Consider the following 18,909-nt stretch of genomic DNA (forward strand, 5'->3'; position numbering starts at 1 on the left):
ATGTTTCATAAAGTGTCCAGAAACAACAAGACTCAGCCATGTCATTGTGTGTAAGTGCTGTATATCCATGTAATGAGTCCTTGAGCAGCTTCAGCTCTGCGTGTTTGCAATTAGTCGGGATCATGAACGGGTGTGTGCGCGGTGCATGCTGGAAGTTGTAGTTCATATATGTGGCAGCTTTGTAGTTCTCCAGTGATATACAGTAGTTAGATCTTTTGTGACTGTAACAATAACGATGGTTTGTTTTCTAGACAATTGAAAAAAAATATTGCTTAAGGGGGCTAATAATATTGACCTTAAAATGTCTTTTTTTTAATTAAAACTTTATCCCTTGCTCTGTTAAACATCATTTGGGAAATATTTGGGGGAAAGAAACAGGAGGGCTAATCATTTTGACTGTAAGTACCAGCAAAACATACCATTTATGGTTGTAAAACACAAGCTGGTGTCTATGGAGATGGAAATAATAAGTATTTTTAAACAATTAAAATGACATTGATCACTTATCCAGAGTCAGCGGGAGTATTTAAAACTAACATTTGAAAGGGCTATACTGCTATTTTTATGCAAACCTTTTCCTCGTTGTACACTCAACCACAGCTTGAAACTTTTCTGAACCCTTTTTCTATCAGAGCTGTGCAGGAACACTGCTAATATTGACAAGGTTTCATGACAAGTTAATATTAGCTTCAGTTGCAGACTTACCCTGAGCTCTAACTTGTGCCAGGGCTGTTTTTTAGGGTTTATACTGAAGATCTTGTTTTTTTTGGCCATCTCCACATAAGCTTCATGACCTTGACGGAAGTAATACACCTGTTCACAAACACAACAGGATGATCAATATTGCGATCATGTTTCACAACACCACACCACACCACTTCATGCTTTAATTATGATTCAGCAGACTGTCTTTTTTTGTTTGTTTGTTTGTTTGTTTTTTACCTCATCGCCCATCTGTGGGGTGAAAGGGCATCTCCGTGGCATAGTGTCAGTGATCCAGTTGGAGGGCAGCCATTCCTCTAACGTCAAACCCTGATTCTGCAATTCAGGTATCCTCTGGACATAAAAATACACACTTCAGTAAAACAAAAAAAAACAGTTTGTGTATTTTCTGTAAAATAAAATGCACAATAATTATATACAAGCAAACATTTTAAAATATATATTTTAGTGATTTGTTGCTTGAAAAACTGTTTATTAATTACATATTTTTATATACATTAAATACTACTCTTATTTTCCGAATAACATTGTATTTGCAGGATGTGTTGTGGATTGAGAGAAACATTAATACCAATATGTTTATCTTTGTAAAGGTAAAATTGTATTTATAATATGTGATTTATATGCTTGGGGCGACATGGTGGCTCAGTGGTTAGCACTGTCGCCTCACAGCAAGAAGGTAACTGGTTCGAGTCTAGGCTTTCCTCTGGGTTCTCCGATTACCCCACAAGTCCAAAGACATGCACTATAGGTGAATTGGATAAGTTAAATTGTTTGTAGTGTTTCAGCTCTTGAATTAAATACTGTAGATTTTTTCTACTTTTATAAAAATTATTTATATAAAGGGATATACAGAACTGATCAATTCTCTTAACAACGAAATTTCTCTTAACAAGGCAGTTCAACTTTCTGGACATGATGCTTTCATGTCCCAGGGTTTTTTTTTTATTTTAGCTTCATTAATTAAAAACTTTCAACATCCAAACATGTTTTTTACTTTAGGGCCAGACAGAATCTGCAGACATTTTTAGCTATTTCTGTGGAGGATTTAGTGAAAAAAAATCTGTGGAATGATTTAGGTAGTATCATAACTAAAAACTTCATATATGTAATAAAAAGTAATACCTTTTTCATTTTTATTCAATTATTTACAATATAAATCCACTTAGATCCACTTATTTGGTAAACAAAGCAAGTCTCATACAGTTAAAATCAGATTAGCGCCCTTTTAAATTTTTTTGTCTTTTTTAAATATTTCCCAAATGAGGTTTAACAAAGCAAGGAAATTTTCACTGTATGTCTGATAATATTTTTTTCTCTAAAGAAAATCTTTTTGTTTTATTTCAGCTAAAATAAATGGAGTTTATTAATTTTTTTAAACCATTTTAATGTCAAAACTATTAGCCCGTTTAAGCTATATATTTTTTGATAGTCTACAGAACAAACCATCATTATATAACCTGCCTAATTACTCTAACCTGCCTAGCTAACCTAATTTACCTAGCTAAGCATTTAACTATCACTTGTCATCATGGCAAAGATAAAACAAATCAGTTATTAGAAATGAGTTATTAAAACTATTATGTTTAGAAATGTGTTGAAAAAAATCTTCTCTCCATTAAAAAGAAATCTATAGATTCTCACTGCAAGAAAAATATCTGAAATTAAAAAATTGATGATACAATCAAAAGACAATAAACTAAATACCTTTCATTTTTAACTGCAGGAAAAAGAGACAATTATAAGAATGAAGATTTTGCATAATTTTCTTCACAAATTTTGTGAATTTTTGTGATTTTTTAAAAGTTACCAACACTTGGTTACCAAGGAGACAACGGTGTCAGTGAAAAGCGGGAGATTAAATGAGATGGCATGTGTGATTAATATAATGAGGAGGTGATAAAAAAAATATTGTGAAATCTATTTACTGTCATATCAATTCAATATTATTGTGAATTCATTTTAAAAGGTGCTCAATCATCAATAAACTGTACTAGCTGTGAAATCAATAACCTGTATTTCTATAGCGCTTTATTGACCTTATTCTTCAATGTGGAAGTGTGCTCTATTTTGCGATTGTTTTAGAACTTCTGATTCAGTTGCCTATGAGAGAAATGACTAGGAATAATAGACGCAAAAAACAATCAAACTACTTGCTCTACAAACAAATGTTTGCATGACTATAGAGACAAAGTAGAATAACACAATTAGAAAATATCAGGTTGCAACATCAAGTAGCAAAACAATCTGTTTTAAAGTCTTAAAATGAATGAGACCAGAGGTCTTGTGCCAAAAAGATTCAAATGGCTGCGCCCGCTCTTACACAGAGAATAAGGTGAATACGATATAAACAAGCAACAATCGGAATATATGCAATAATGCAATAACAAAACTTTCCTTGGCATGAAATCTCATGAAGTCTTTTGATTCCAAAAATGCTTAAATTGAAAATTTCACCAAATATATAATGGAAGTCATCTGCTCATTAACAGATCAAGAAAAAATGACAAAAACCAAAGAACTGTCCTGTAATGCAGGCATGTGCAGTACTCAAATTTTTCAATAAACTAGTGAACTTAGTAAATGTATTTTGCAATTTCTAATAAGAAATGTGTGTAGAAATGTGTCTAAAAAGAAGTGTGTGTAGATAAGAAACACAGTGATGCACCAACCTTCCGTTTCTCTTTTGGCTTCTTCTTCTTTGGTAGCGCTCCATCTTTGTCCGGCTTTTCTTTCCTCCTCTCCTTCTTGGAGTCTTTTTTCTTCTCTCCATCTTCTTCAGAGCTGCTGGCGTTCTTCTTCTTCTTTTTCTTTACGCTGGTCTTCTTGGGTGGTTCGAGGTTTATTCCAGCATCTGCCGTCCAGTCGGAATAATCGCTGGAGTAATCACTGCAAATGCAAACAGACCCAGCATATATGTGTGTGGCTCTGGCGTATGTGGATTAGGAAGGATTATGTCAGATATTGGGCCTGTCCAGTCTGGTCACTTCATGCGTTTTCTCTGATCAGATGGCTGTTTGATTTGTGAAAATGGATCCATTTAAATTTGGCCCAATATCAATCCTATCTTCAAATTCTGTGCTATATGCAAATTAAACTAGGATACATCAATTAAAGCGTCAGATACACCGCATTTAGTTTAGTTATTATAAAATTTAAGCTATCCATCTTGTTTATCATTCAAAAATGTCATACTTAGGCAACAGGAGGCATTGCAGTTCACTTTTATTCCAACAATACATTAATTATTGTCATGGTAGGCTAAATGAAACATCTATTTTTGTCATACAGATACAAATCTGTAAAGGGTTTACATTAATTTATGTATAACATAGTCTCCCAAAAACAAAACATTGAGCCTTTGTAAACAAATTAAATGCTGTATTTTATTTTTCTATTATTAGTTATTATTATTATTTTCACAGGAGCATGATGCATCTCTGTTGAAAATCTGCCATTTGGTATTAATTTAACATGATATTTGAACTGCTTAATGCTTAAGGACTGGTAAAATATGTAATTAAATGAAAAAAAAAACTAAACAAACATCCCAAACTGACATCTGTAGCGTTGTATGTGTTGCATACTAGTGCTGTTATACATAACTATGTAATATAGCCCATAATAAAGGTTATGAATGTTCATAGCACCTTGTGGAATCTATGCCAGACATAAGGGGGTCTTATTTGATCCTAGCAAAGGTCTCCCTATTAAAGATGGTCAGTGAGTGTATGGCACTGTGAGGTTTGAAGGTAGTGAATGTTTACCTGGAGCTGCTGTTTTCATCAGGCCAGGGTTCTTTCTCCTCTCTCTCCTCGTCTGATGATTCTCTACTGGGAGGTCTTACTTCTGTCTCTCCCTAAAAAGCATGAAAAGTTCAAGTGTTTGAAGCCAGTGCGATGAATTGAAAAACATTTTTCCATGTCACTGCTCAATTCAGCATTTTGTCTTGTGACTGATTACATGAAATAATTGCAGCATAAACAACCGGGAAAATACAAAATATTCACAAACAAGTCTGCGACACTAAATTGACTAAAACAAGAGAGTATAAAATATTCATGTGTTATTTGCATCAAGCAATCCAAACTAATGACTGGCTGACTGCTGATTAAAAAAATAAATCCTGATGCTTTCTGTTTCTAATCTGCAAGTAAAAACAATAGATCTTCAAACTACAATAATTGTTGAAGGATTGTTAAACATTTTTTCATGCTGAAAACTATAATTTGGTGTAGGAATGTACAATACAGACAGTATGAATCTGGTATAATAGCTCTATAGACTGAGAAACTTTGTATTGAAGCTACACTGAAACACCACTCACACTCCTAACAGAGATTTTAACAGTACAGATGGAGCAATAACACTTCAGACAGAATGGCAATAAAAAAGACAATCACCACAATAACTAGAACCATTTTAGCTTTCAATGCTCAAGTCTGTATGGACTCACAATTGACCCAATGTACTTTTCCAATAGACGTTTCAGTGGAGTGAATGATTAATCTATGACAGCCTTTTAACAAAAGGTAATAACTTGCACCGCCTCTGAAATGACTTTCATTTTCCACTGGTGTCACCAGATTTCTCAACCACCTGTCATACAGAAACCGTTTCCCTTTAATACAATCCATGTGTGACGAAAAGTCCCATGTAGTACATCATCTGTCATTGAATATTGTTTCTCTCTTAAAGAAGCCACATATACCATTCAAATGTGTAGGGCCAGTATGGTGGTATTTGTAAAAGACTTTTTCAGCTGAGATGCATTAAAAGGTTTCAGTAAAGCCTTTGGTAACACTTAAGTTTAGGTCACAACTCATGCTATTAACTACTGGCTTATTACCTGCCTATTATCAAGATATTAACTGTTCATTAGTAGTTAAAACTTATGATCCTAAAACGCTTGCATCCTTAATCCTACCCAGGACTTTAGTAACTATAAATAAACAGTTAAAAGTTTTAGTTATTGGTTTGTTAATATTGTGAATTGTGGCCTAAACTAAAGTTATCAAGACTTTTTCTTTTTGTTTCTGAAAACAATATAAAACCTGCTCTATAGCTTTAAAGTTTTAGAAAGTAAAATGAGTAATGTATAAACATAAATACTAAATTACATTCAATATCATTTATAAAAACAGCAGGCATATATCCAGTCTACCTAAAATTAGTTTTATATAACTCAATATAAGCTATAACTCAATATGCTAACTGTTTTAGTTTTTTGAGGATGCATTAAATTAGGGCTGCACAATATATAGTTTCAGCATCGATATCGATATAGTCACATCGCAGTATATGCAACGTCGAGTTGGGACTATAGTTGATCAACACAAAAGTTGAGAATACATTAGATTTGTCATTGCAAAGCATAAGTTTAGAATTTGCATGTTTTTAAAGGCATTTCAAGAGAGTTTAAAACATTCAGGCACAAAAAAGCACATTTGTTACTTTAATGAAGAATAGTTTTACTGAATTATTAATACAATGAAAACTATACAGTGTTATTTTACATTTCATAATTTAATTTCTGTACCTTAATACAGTTTGACTCCCATAAACCATAAAGCACTGTTTATTTGACTCTTTTCTTTGCTCTATTGTATTATTTTTGCCTTAAAAATCAACCCAATCAATTTAAATTAAGAATGTCTTTCCAAATAGAGCTATTCAAGCTATCTGGTGAAATTTGATTCATTTATATCGCAATTTACATTGCAGAAAAACAAAATATTGCATTGTCGGATTTTTCCAATATCATGCATGCCTACATTAAACTAATAAAATGGACGTTTATAATGTTATATAAGATTTTTTATATTTTTACGCTCCACTGTTTAAATTCCTATTCAGAAAAAAAAAAAAAACGAAAGCATCCTGGTTTTCAGCAGCACAACTTTTTTTCAAACACTGATAATAAGAAAAAGAAATGTTTCTAAACAGCAAATTGCTTTATTACAAAGATTTCTGAAGGATTAAGTATGAGTAAAGACTGGAGTAATGGCAGTTTTACCAATAAAACTTTAACACATTTAGAATAAATTACATTTAAAATATATTAAATTAGATAACAGCTAGTATCTATTTCATTTTTATTTTACAATATTTATTTCTAATTGACATAACTGTATTTCAAATCAAATAAATGCAGCAGAACTCACAAAATGTTCATTAATTATGTGATTTCATTGACTTAACTATTATTTAAAGGCATTCTGCAGGTTTTGTTTTTGTACCTCAGAGGCGCTGTGTTCTTCCTCGTTCGGTTCACTCTGACGACTCGTTTCCTCCACAGCCAATCTTGTGTGGTAGTTATGCTGGTTACCCTGGTGACGGCGCCCCTCCTCCGCTGCATTTTCTATAGCATGCTGGTATGATAAATACATACTTTAATATGCATTTAATTTGCAACAATGGCTTTAGCAACACGTTATCAAGATGCACTCAGCTGGAAGTTGCATCACACATTTTGTGCACTCAATTAGGCAGATTAGTTGGATGTTTTTTTTAGTAATATGTTTTCAAACTTATGATCAAGCATGGTGATTTACCCGGTTTTCTCTGTGGTATTGGCTGTGTAAGCTGCGTCTCCTCCTCTCTGATCTGTAGATGTTGATCTCCTCCTCTCCTTTAGCTGTTCTCCAGATCTCCTGCTTACTGCATTCACAAACACACAGACACATAGAAGCATCACCAACACGTCATCTGTCAACAATCTGCAGAAACAGTAAAAAGTAAGATATGAGAAGGTCTTGTTTGAGTTTAAGCTGTGTATGAAAATAAAATAGATTAACGAACATTTTGACTTCATTGTACATCAAAGAGTTATTTAATTAAATAAGGAAAATGGTTTTATGCGGCAGTTTTGAATATTGAAATTCTTTTGTTTTTTAAACATGTTTCAAGCTTCACTATTTTAACCTGTTAAGTAATGAAGTCTGCTTGCTGTTTTTTATTTTTATTTTGGTGCGTTAATGTTGCTGATAATATCATTCAGAAGCTCATGAATCACACTTGTTTAATAATTACTTTATATAGCTTTATTTCACATTAGGAGATGCAAAACACAGGCAGTTCAGCAAAATGCCTTCCTCAGTGCGTGACACAATCTTCTCACTTCACCCACTTACTCCACAGTCAATCACATTCCCTCATTAGTTAGACGACTACTCAATAGTTAAAACATCTAATTTTCATTTCAATATAGCTAACACCTGTAAAAGCCTGTAAAAGCATTATCTCCATTGTACTTTTCAATTATTATTATTCACTTATTCATAGCTTTGTCAATACAATGAAATTCCCACAGTCCAAAACATTAAAAATACAATTATTTGTTTCATTATACACTCGAAATCCATGATTCACAATATCTTTAGGCACAGACATTTTAACATATACACTGCATTATGGGTAGAGCAGGTAATGTAGGTTTTTATTTTAATATTTTAACCTGTTACTGGATTCAAAAATCCTTTACACTTCACTAGATTCTGACATGTGGCACAATTTCTGTATGGAAAACAACCTTTTATAAAAGTAGATTTCTTATTTCTTACTATATCTGAATTAATCGTCATATCTGACACATTTTATAATCTTATAAAAGTAAATAATGGATGATGTTGAAATTTATTATTGATGTCATATGATGTTACATTTATTATACTGTTTTGACCTGCACATTTACCATGTTTTTTGTTTTGTTTTTTTTGTTTTTTACAGTAAACAACATTCTGTGCTTAGTTTGTGTGTGTTTTATAGACAATTTCCAGTTCAATGTTTTACTGAAAGTAAAATGTAATTAAACATAATTGTGTTGGCTTTATTATGAATGTAAATGTGTAATCCATTCATGAGTAGGAAGGTTTCAGTAACCATTATTTACAAATATGAATTACATATCTGTTTACAATTTAAATGAAATATTGTTAATTCACAAATACTGAATCAAACGGAATCAAAACCATATAAATAAAAATTAAACTGAATCACCAAACTGGTTGCAATACCCAACCATACTTGGAAATATTTCAGAACAAAAGTAAACACTTGACACTATTTTGTCTAACACATTGTTTGTTAAATGTTGTTTGTCACATTTATCATCACAATAATACACTGTAAATCTAAAAAAACATGACTTTTACTTGAGTGATACTACTTCATTATTTTATATCTCATATATATCTTTCTCTCTTCAAAAATGTCAAATTATTTGGTCATTCTTGCTGAATTTTAATAGGCTTCATCCTGCAATGAATGCTTTTGGAATCTCAAGATGCACTTTGTATATACACTACATACCCACTACCCAAAAATATTATGACCTATCGCTTCCTTTTAACAACAATTATTGGATTATTCATGTATGTTTATGTTTTACCAGGCTATGGCTAGTGATAGTTCAGGAACGAGGACTCGTCGGCTCCAGGCCACCAGGTCTCTTTCAGTGGCAATCTCGCTGCGTGGAGCATTACTGTGCATCTGCCGAACACCTTCAATCTGTCCACTGCGTCTCAGACCCACATTTGGTGGAGAAGTGACTTCTGTGGGAGAGCTGACAGATCCTACACAAACAGCAGATATACAGTTTCAACATTATAGATATTCATCATTACCCCCAAACTGGTTCATAGAGGTTCATCTGATAAGTACTCATGATTTACAATATTTGACAAAATATTTGACTTGTCGAAACTTTGGCTTGTTCACAAGTAGCTTTTACTATTGTGTAAAATCCAAATTTACAATATTTTTTACTAGCACATTGTTATTCAATATAATTTTTATTCCTTAAGTGAACAATTAATCCATGCCAGTTAATTCACAGAAAAAAAAAAATTTTTTTTGGTCATTTTCAATCAAAGTCTGACCATTGGCTTCTGTATTTGGAGTGGCGGTCCTTCTCTAATGACACCAAATTGGCGACTTCAGCCACAAGATACTTAACCACACCACTTTTACCATTAGTTTACTATGAAGGAATGGTGTGCAAAAAAAAAGCCCCGCCCCCTACTCAATGTTCCGTTTCAGTTGTTTGTTAACATACTGCACTAAAAGTCTCAGCAACTTCCGGTTGAAACTAATGCAAATAAATTCCATGAAGTGAGGCTGAAATAGAAACACATTTTTGAAAATTATTCCATTAAATTACTTAAAATTAAGGTTTTTGTAAAATGTTCCTTATGCAACTAACTGGAAAAGGAAGCACTGAAAAGATAAGCCAAACAAATAACATAAATAACTAAAACGTAAACTAAACTGATAACAAAAGTAATGAAATTTCACTAATCTGGGATGCGTTTCCCAAACAATGACATAAATTGTGGCTAAACTACTATAGTATGATGCGTCATTTGGGAAACAAACGAAGTATTAACAAAGTATTTCCCAAAATCTTAGTTGTTCTTTCGCAGATCTGTTGTTTGAACCACATTCATTATGATGTAAAACGTCCATCATCCATGTAAACAACATCATAACATCTTTCACAATAAATTATTATTTTTGTAATAATTTTGTTTTAGACACACACACACACACACATTTTTTCAAAATCTAATATTAGTTTTGGTAAAAACATGTCAACTGCACAAATAGGGCCTATATTCCTTTAAACATTATGGATAATATTCCATATTCTATTCTAAAACATAAATCCGCTTACAATAGCTAGCACGTACACTATCGGTCCAAAGTTTGCGGTAAGTAGAATTTTTAAATCCTTTAAAATAAGCTTATCCTGCTCACCAAGGCTGCATTTATTTAATTAAAATAACACTATAAGATGCACTATAAAATGCACTTCAAAATGCACTATAAAATAACCGTTCAATAGTAGTGTATAATTTATAATACAGTCTCATCTCATATAGGCCATAAATCAGATATATGGTCAAATAATGATGTAAAAACTACTTTTATTTATTTGTTGCCATAAATACATTTAGGTCCAAAAATACTATTTTTTTTCACTAGTTTTAGAGATGTAACAGATGTCTGTTGTAAATGATAGGTCACCTATAGCTTCTGAGTCGCAGCTACGTTCAAAATGGCCTAAATGATTTCGAAGTGCACTATGAAGAGAGCGCAATTGTCAATCTGGAGTTTACTAACTGTGAAAAATTACTTTGAAAGCAAAGTACACATGAGAGAGATAACTGTAAGCTTTTTTTTATTAATCAAAGTGGATGTTGGAACTATGGAAAGTAATAGGGCAAAGAGGGTATAACAGAATAGAACACAACCAGGAACTCTGCTTCTTACTACAGCTCAAGAAAAGTATTTGCTACCGCACACGTTTTCAACACAATTTGCGAATGGTCACTGGAATGCAGCATTCGAGAAACGCCATATTTTAATGATGGAGCTTGCGACCTTAGATGGCTAACGATGGTTTTCGGAAATGCACCCCTGACTTGTTGATTATTTAATTATAGCCTCAAAACTACATGTGAAAAACAGAGAGTTTGTATTACCTCTGTTGGCTCTGCTGTCAGAGCCCAGCCTCTGGTCCTGCTCTTGCTGTAGTCTCTGGATCATACTATCAAGTGGACTCGAGCCTTCTGCAGCCTGCTGACTTACCACTTGATTTAGCCCTAAAATACCAGAAATAACACTGATTACAGCTCAGTGACAGATTGATGGTGCTTGTTTGTGAAGCCTGTGAGTACAAACAAGTCACCATTAATTACTCTAACTAGTAAAAGCGCAGAAAGAGGTCAAAGAGAAACACTCGTACCTGATGAGGTGAGGCCCATCTGGGGTATGAGCTGCTCTTCTCTGCAGTTTTCTCGGCCTGGTACCAGTCTTTGGAAGCGCGGAGGGTGAGGGTTTCCATCCACGTCCACCAGGAATGGCGGGGGCATTAGGTGAGGCGCCTGCTGAGTCTGTTCGTCCAGCACAAAGTTATGGGCATCGCGGATCAGCGGCCGATAATCCGTGTGGAAAAACATCTGATCTGCTATCTGAGGAACACATGAATAGATACATTCAGACTAAATACATACAGAGCAAAGCTAAATATTGACCAACACAGCTTCAAACAAACAGAAGGAGACTGCATGGAACAGCAATTGATGATATCATTCTCATTTCTGATACAGATGCACTACATTTATCAATATTACAGACTTCAGTATCTAAAATATTACTGTCCAGTTGTTTACAATTACATTAGTTTCACAGCTATAATGTTTATGCGTTATATTGTAAACATAAACATTTAAATGTAAAGCATCTGTTGTGTAGTAAGTACATGTTTATGATGTCTGTGAATATTACTTTTTTAATTTCCAGGTGTGACCTACAGACAGGTGAATCTTATGTTCTTGTAAATACTATCATTTTTTGCAAATCTCAAAATCCAATCATCATAATGCTGTCATACCTAAATTCACCTGTAGCATTTAAAGTGATCGATGCGAGTTGTTTTATGTTTCACTTCTTTAGACAAATACTATCTCAACACAAACAATTTAACAAGTTACTGATCTTAACAAGAAATTACTGGCTAATTAATACAGTGCATTTTATATTTCATTTTTATTATAAGTACATTCCTCATTTTTGCAGCAAGAACTTTTTATACTGTGAAATGTCATTATTAATAACTAAAACAAACAATTACAAAAAAATCTACTTATAAAAAAATACTACTAAACATCATTTTTGATCATTGTAAGCTAAATAAATTAGATAAAAGATATTATATGAAAAACTTCAACTTACGAAACCTGAATAAAATTAAATTTTATTCCGTCTTTTTTAAGAAAGACAATTTTACTAAAAAGAAATACAATTTTCAGAAATAAATAAACCCAAATCAAATAATATATTTGAAGCAAATAAATAAAAAAATAACTAAATAAAATAATTAATCTACTTACAGTTAAAGATAGAATTATTAGCCCCCTGAATTATTAGCCCCCCTGTTTATTTTTTCCCCCAATTTCTGTTTAACGAAGAGAAGATTTTTTTCAACATATTTCTAAACATAATAGTTTAATAACTCATCTCTGATAACTGATTTATTTTATCTTTGCCATAATGATAGCAAACAAAAAAAGTGATATTTAAAGGCTTAACTAGGTTAATTAGGTTAACTAGGCAGGTTAGGGTAATTAGGCAAGTTATTGTATAGTGAGGTTTGGTTTGTAGACTATTGAAATAAATATATAGCTTAAAGAGGCTAATCATTTTGCCCTTAAAATGTTTTTTAAAGAATTAAAAACTGCTATTATTCAATCCAAAATACAACAAATAAGACTTTCTTCAGAAGAAAAAACACTATCAGACATATGGTAAAAATTCCCTTGCTCTGTTTAACATCGTTTGAGAAATATTTAAAAAAGACAAAAAAATTCTAATTGGCGCTAATAATTCTGATTTTAAATGAGTCTTGCTTTGATTAACAAATATGTGGATCTAAGTGGATTTATATTGTAAACATTAATTAAAAATGAAAAAGGTATTAATTTTTATTACATATATAAAGTTTTAAAAAATCAAAGGGGGGCTAATAATTCTGACTTCAAGTGTATATAAAGACACTATTGATAACTGAAAATAAATAAATGTATTCACAATTTTAGTTTGAATAACACTGCCCGTAATACCATATCAAAGATTAAAATGCCAGAGTTTGACCATCTATTTCCTGTGTATTAACTGATTAAAAACAAACATCATTTTGTAAGTCATTATTTAATCAGCCGGCCAAAACATGGAATAAAAGTGTAAAATAGCTGCTTTTACAGCCAAGACGATAACTAGACAAGACTGACTTAGTTAAACATGCAACATAATGACGTCACATGACATGATATTCCATATATAATGAAGCAGCTCGCATGCAGTAGGCACTAAGCTAATATTTAATTCAGAGACAGACATTTCAGTACCTTGTCATATCTGCTGCTGGAGCCAAAGCCGAATATAAGCAGGTGACCGTGAGAGTCTGTGCAAGCGAAGTGCTGACCGTCTGGAGAACACTTACAGTCAAACACTGCACCATGTCCCTGACCCTCGATCTACACGCAAACACACACCAAAGCAAAAAAACACAGTCCATTTTCAAGTATCAATACACAGTTTTGGGTATTTGATTTTACTAAAGGTTAACACAGGTTTGACCAAAAACACACACACTACGACCTAATAAAAGACATGGAGTGGAGCTGGTTGTTTTACCATGTTAAAGTAAGAGCGTATTTTGACTCCTCTAGCCAGATCCCAGACGATTGCATTCCCATCGTGCCCAGCAGAGAAAAGCACTCTGGAATCAAACGGATGAGGCTCTAACACAAACACCTCGTCCTCGTGGCCCTGTGGGTGAAAACGCCATCATGAGTCACCATCGCATACTGGCTCCTATCAATCATTCAGAGATCTTCACACTCTTACCATCAGCACGTGGATGAGGTTCCCCGTGTACGAGTTCCACACTTTGAGCGTCAGGTTGTTGGCAGCGGTGATGACTGTGTTGTCGTTGCAGTCCCAGGCTACCATAGTCACTTTCAGCTTGGTAACTTTGTCCTCTAAAGGTGGAGGGTTGTATTTGCTAAGGAAGACAGAAAGAAATGAGAGTTGAAAGATCAAAAATAGAGATGACATTTCTAACTTTGCTTTCAGGTGGCCTATATTCCAAGAGCAAGAGCAATGATATACTAAATAATATATTGAAATAAAAACTATATTATACAAACTATATTACAATTAGTATAAAGATTATCATGCAATTTGTGGCCATGATCTTAATCATTTCATTATATTGGAATAATAAGTCTAGAATGACTTGCTCTAAAAGGTGCAAGCTTTAATGAACAACCAGTATTTGATTCCTTTGTGGTGTTTCAGTATGTGGTGCTGCCATAAACTAATAACTAAACACTTTTTAAATTTTTAAATTGACGGCTAAATGGCTACAGTGGATCACTAGATTTCCATTTTAATTTAGGTGAATATATTTTCAATTTTTTTTTTTTTTTAGATTCATAGTTGGACATTGAAAAAAAATCTACCCAGGCTCATTATTAATAGATACCCCTGCATAGATTTCTGGACAGTGGGAAATACATCCCAGAAGTTATGTTTTTTTTTTTTTTTTTTAGCAAATCCACCAAAGGATGCTGTGTACGCTTTTCAAATCTCAAAGTTATTTTGCGAGAGCCATTTGGGCCTGCTCTTCTAGCAAAAAATCCACTATAGACCGCTGTCGACTGAATGACCAACTGATAGTGTTTTCAAAAGCACCAATTGACTCAACCACTGGCCTCCCTAAACTGAACTTACAGTGTTTTCAAAAGCAATCCAGAAAAAGATAAGCCCTTGTGGCCGCATGATTTTTACATTTTTAGGTCTTACCACATTCTCACCCTGTTGTTTACTGTTATTATTTTATTTTTTGACTTTTGTTTTTGTTTGACCTGCTTTCTGCAACCGTTCTTCGCCGGGCTCAAACCCTGTCATCGTGATCAACTCCTCTTAGCGTCTCAATAATTTGCCGACGTATGCGGCGAGCCACTGAGCAAACTAGTAACAGCAGAAAAGCCGTCCACATGGAGGTAACCAGTCAGCTGGTAGCACGAAAAGAAAAAGAAGCTGTCTGCAATGTCATACCACCACCTAGCATTCATTTTTTAGACAAAATGCAGCCATACGTAGTTCTAGCTACATAATTTGCCAACATAGGCTTATTAGAAGTAGCCTTATATATGTTTATGGAGATCAGGAATTATGTAGCCAGAAGTATGTATGGCTGCATTTTATTTTTAAAACAAATGCTACGGGGGCAGTATTGCCGTTCCTTTTCGCGCTTACCAGCTGACCGCTTACCTTCATATGGACAGCTTTCCCTCTGTAACCAGTTTGTCCTGTTAGCTTGCCATGTACATCGGGGGACTTGAGACGTAGAGAGGAGTTGACCACGACGACAGAGTCCGGTGAAGAACGGTTCCATAAAGTAGGTAAGACAAAAACAGAATCCAAAAAAAAAAAAAAACCAAGTAAATAACAGAGGGAGAACGTGGTAAATTCTGAAAATGTGGTAAAAATCGGACGAGGACTTTTTTTTTCTGTATTGTCTTTTAAAAATTGTTGGTTGGGTTTAGGGAAGTGGCTGGGCGGGTCAATCAGTCGATCAATAAGTTAGTCAGTCATTCAGTCAACAACAGCCTCTGGTGGGTTTACGCAAGAACAGCAGGCGCGAATAGCACCCGCAAGAGTAATTTGACATCTCAAAAAGTGTACACAGTGGCCTCATGGATTCACAGAAACTGCACAAAAATAAAGTACCTCATGGTACGTATTTCGCAGTCTCCAGAAATGTATATTGAGGTACATTTTCAGAATGAGCCTGGGTTGTAATTTGCGCTCTTCAGAATTGTATACAGGGGTATGTTTTCACAATGAGCCTTTGTTGGAAAAAAATTCTTTTTTTAATAAGTAAAATCTGATCAAGGTGTTATTGCATTTTTTTTTCTGCACCGTAATATTAATTAGTTTAATATTGTTCAATTGTGTTAGACTAACTAATGAAATACAGACATTGTTTCACTCTTTATATTTAAAAAAAAGGTTTCATGGGACCCTCTGAACGTAGCCCATTCTCATACGCTGCATAATATCACTGCGCCTGATGCAGCAGCACAGTTTCTTGACTATTATGCCAGAATGAGAGCATAGTTCCTAGCAATAGAAAATAGTATTTTTAAATTTTCCCTCAGACTTATTACACTTCGTAACTACACAAGACACAAGATTTAAATAGGAAACTTATCTCAATTATTTATTATTATTTTAATCAAATTGCTATTAGTCAAATCAGATTTAATTCGGCATGCTAAGCTAAGCGAATACTGACCTCGCTAGAAGAAATTGGCTGAATGGATTCAAAAAATGGTTCAAATCAAAGTTTAACTCTAAGAGACTTGTAAAATGAGCCTTTATCAAAAAATGTCCTTCAATATGTGGTTAAATACAATTAAATATTTAGAGAGAAAAAACGTCACCAATTATCATTAAATAGTGGAGAAAAAGCAATAAAACAAAATGATAAAATACCCAAATATAATGATTGTTTGTTGTTTTGTATTGTTTCATTTAGTTTAGAAAACAATCAGCTTGGCAAACCGAATGGTGTCGCTTCTATGTGGTCAAAATCAATTAATCTCACGGGACTCAAAAGTAATTATGCCGCTAATGATCACTTGTTTAGCCAACAAAATGTAGCATTAATGCACAATTAATTGAGCCATACTTTTAAACGGTGATTAATGTTTGTCTTACCCAGGTAGTTTAGTGGCCATGTCCAAGAGAATGCTCCGCCAGTCCTGCTGCTGCAGCTGCCAGATCCGCGCCGTGCCGTCTCTACTGCCACTCACAAACCTGCACACACACACACACAAACACACGTTCATGCTGGCAAATGTCACTTATACCAATAAATACTCTGAGGCCTCATGAAAGCAAATGAGTAAAGGCACACTGTAATAAAATCTTAATTTGCTTTAATTGAAAAGTTCAGCTCTGCCTTGTAGTGTTTAGTTAAAATTAAAGTGGTACAAATTGCAGTGATAAACTCATTCCACTTTTTAACCGATTTGAATTTACCTTCAGCAGGATATGAGCTGGAACTTTATTGAAAAAACTATTATGTATTACCCTCTAAGGCAGTTATGTGTTAAAAGGGAATTTCTTTTAAAAAAATATGCTGTACTATTGATTTTCTTTCTTTAGTACAACATTAAAGAAGAAATTTGAATCTGTGGTCCCTGGTGATAAAAATGGCCATAAAATACAGGTCAATGGCTACTGGCACATTGAGACTCAAAAAACATACATACAGTTTCTTGAATAGACCGATTGTTTTGCTTCATTAGACCACCAAAAGTCATGGGTATTCATTTTTGCTGACTTACATTTTATAAATTTACAGAGGATCACAGTTTCAAATAAAAATCTACTCTAATGTCTATTCTCTTATCTAATATAGTTCTAAAGAAAAAAGCCACCAACATCTCAGATCGTTTGAGGGTGCTTTTTTCATTTTTTAGGTGAACGATCATGTACCGAGGGTATGCAAAAAGATAGCACTGAAACTATTCAGTATTAGTATGTAATTATTACACATGCATCCATGTTGTGTATTGACCTTATATTTCAAGTAAGAGCGGGCGCAGCCCTTTGAACCTTTTTGGCTGGACACTTTCAGTCTCATTCACTTCAATTGATTTCTAGATGTTAAAAATGACTCATTATGCTGCTTGATGTTGATCTGATATTTTTTATTTGTTTGTAGAGAAATAGTGTGACCATTTTCTGACGTTTATTATGCCTAGTAATTTCTCCCATAGCCAACTGAATTCGAAGTTCTAAAACAATCGCAAAAATGAGCGCTCTTCTGCATTGAAGAATAAGGTCAATACAAATGTGCATATAAAACAGTGGTGTTATTTTTATTTCTATGTGAAGTCACCCTATATCTTTGAGAAGAAAAAGGGTTGCCTATTAAATTTTGGGTAACACTTTATTCAAGGTCTCATTGTTACATATGCTACACATATGCAGCTGTATTAGATAATGTTAATTAATGCATTCATTGACATGAGCAAACAATGAATAATATGTTTATTACAGTATTTATTCCTCTTTGTTTACATTAGTTAATGGAAATACAGTTGTTCATTGTTAGTTTATGTTAACTCATGATGCATTGACTAATGTTAACAAGCATGAATTTAGATTTTAACTATGATTAATAAATGCTGTACATGTCACTATCACCAGCAATCTAATTATTTTAGATCGCCAGTAAACATGCAGATTGCCATTTTTTTCTAATACTTCTGTAAATAGTTTTTGTATGAATAGAAGACCATGTAAAGAGATGTGTTGCTTTAGTTTTATTTCCATGATTAGGGATTTTATTTGGAGAGGTTGCTGTCAAAATGTCTAACAGATGTTGTGTATTGTATCTAGAATGTTTAAAATGATTTAACAGGTGACTGATTGGGTAGCTTTACTTGGAAATAGTAACATTAAACATTTAGGAACATTTTTTAAATGATGTAAAACTTACAACACAATATTTCAGTGAATTTTAGACTTTTAAGGCCTAAAATTTAGTTTTTGAAATGTAAGCCTTTTTAAGACCTTGCAGACACAATGTTTACATCTTTA

General features: G+C 33.5%; 1 protein-coding gene across 3 annotated transcripts in view; it reads right to left on the reverse strand.

Annotated features, from left to right (window-relative positions):
* The window catches only part of phip (PHIP subunit of CUL4-Ring ligase complex), a 74,442-nt gene that overhangs the window by 23,505 nt on the left and 32,028 nt on the right, over window positions 1-18,909 (reverse strand). For all 3 annotated transcript variants that reach the window (XM_021473733.3, XM_021473732.3, XM_073939199.1), the window contains 13 exons: window positions 17,017-17,115; window positions 14,134-14,290; window positions 13,921-14,055; window positions 13,632-13,760; window positions 11,471-11,696; window positions 11,208-11,327; window positions 9,113-9,296; window positions 7,278-7,383; window positions 6,963-7,094; window positions 4,491-4,582; window positions 3,396-3,612; window positions 943-1,056; window positions 706-813 (listed from right to left, as the gene is read on the reverse strand). In XM_021473733.3, the coding sequence (XP_021329408.2) occupies window positions 706-813; window positions 943-1,056; window positions 3,396-3,612; window positions 4,491-4,582; window positions 6,963-7,094; window positions 7,278-7,383; window positions 9,113-9,296; window positions 11,208-11,327; window positions 11,471-11,696; window positions 13,632-13,760; window positions 13,921-14,055; window positions 14,134-14,290; window positions 17,017-17,115 (1,819 nt within the window). The remainder of the gene's footprint in view (window positions 1-705; window positions 814-942; window positions 1,057-3,395; window positions 3,613-4,490; window positions 4,583-6,962; window positions 7,095-7,277; window positions 7,384-9,112; window positions 9,297-11,207; window positions 11,328-11,470; window positions 11,697-13,631; window positions 13,761-13,920; window positions 14,056-14,133; window positions 14,291-17,016; window positions 17,116-18,909) is intronic.

Source organism: Danio rerio, chromosome 23 (genome assembly GCF_049306965.1).
Source record: "Danio rerio strain Tuebingen ecotype United States chromosome 23, GRCz12tu, whole genome shotgun sequence".
Taxonomy (NCBI): Eukaryota; Metazoa; Chordata; class Actinopteri; order Cypriniformes; family Danionidae; genus Danio; species Danio rerio.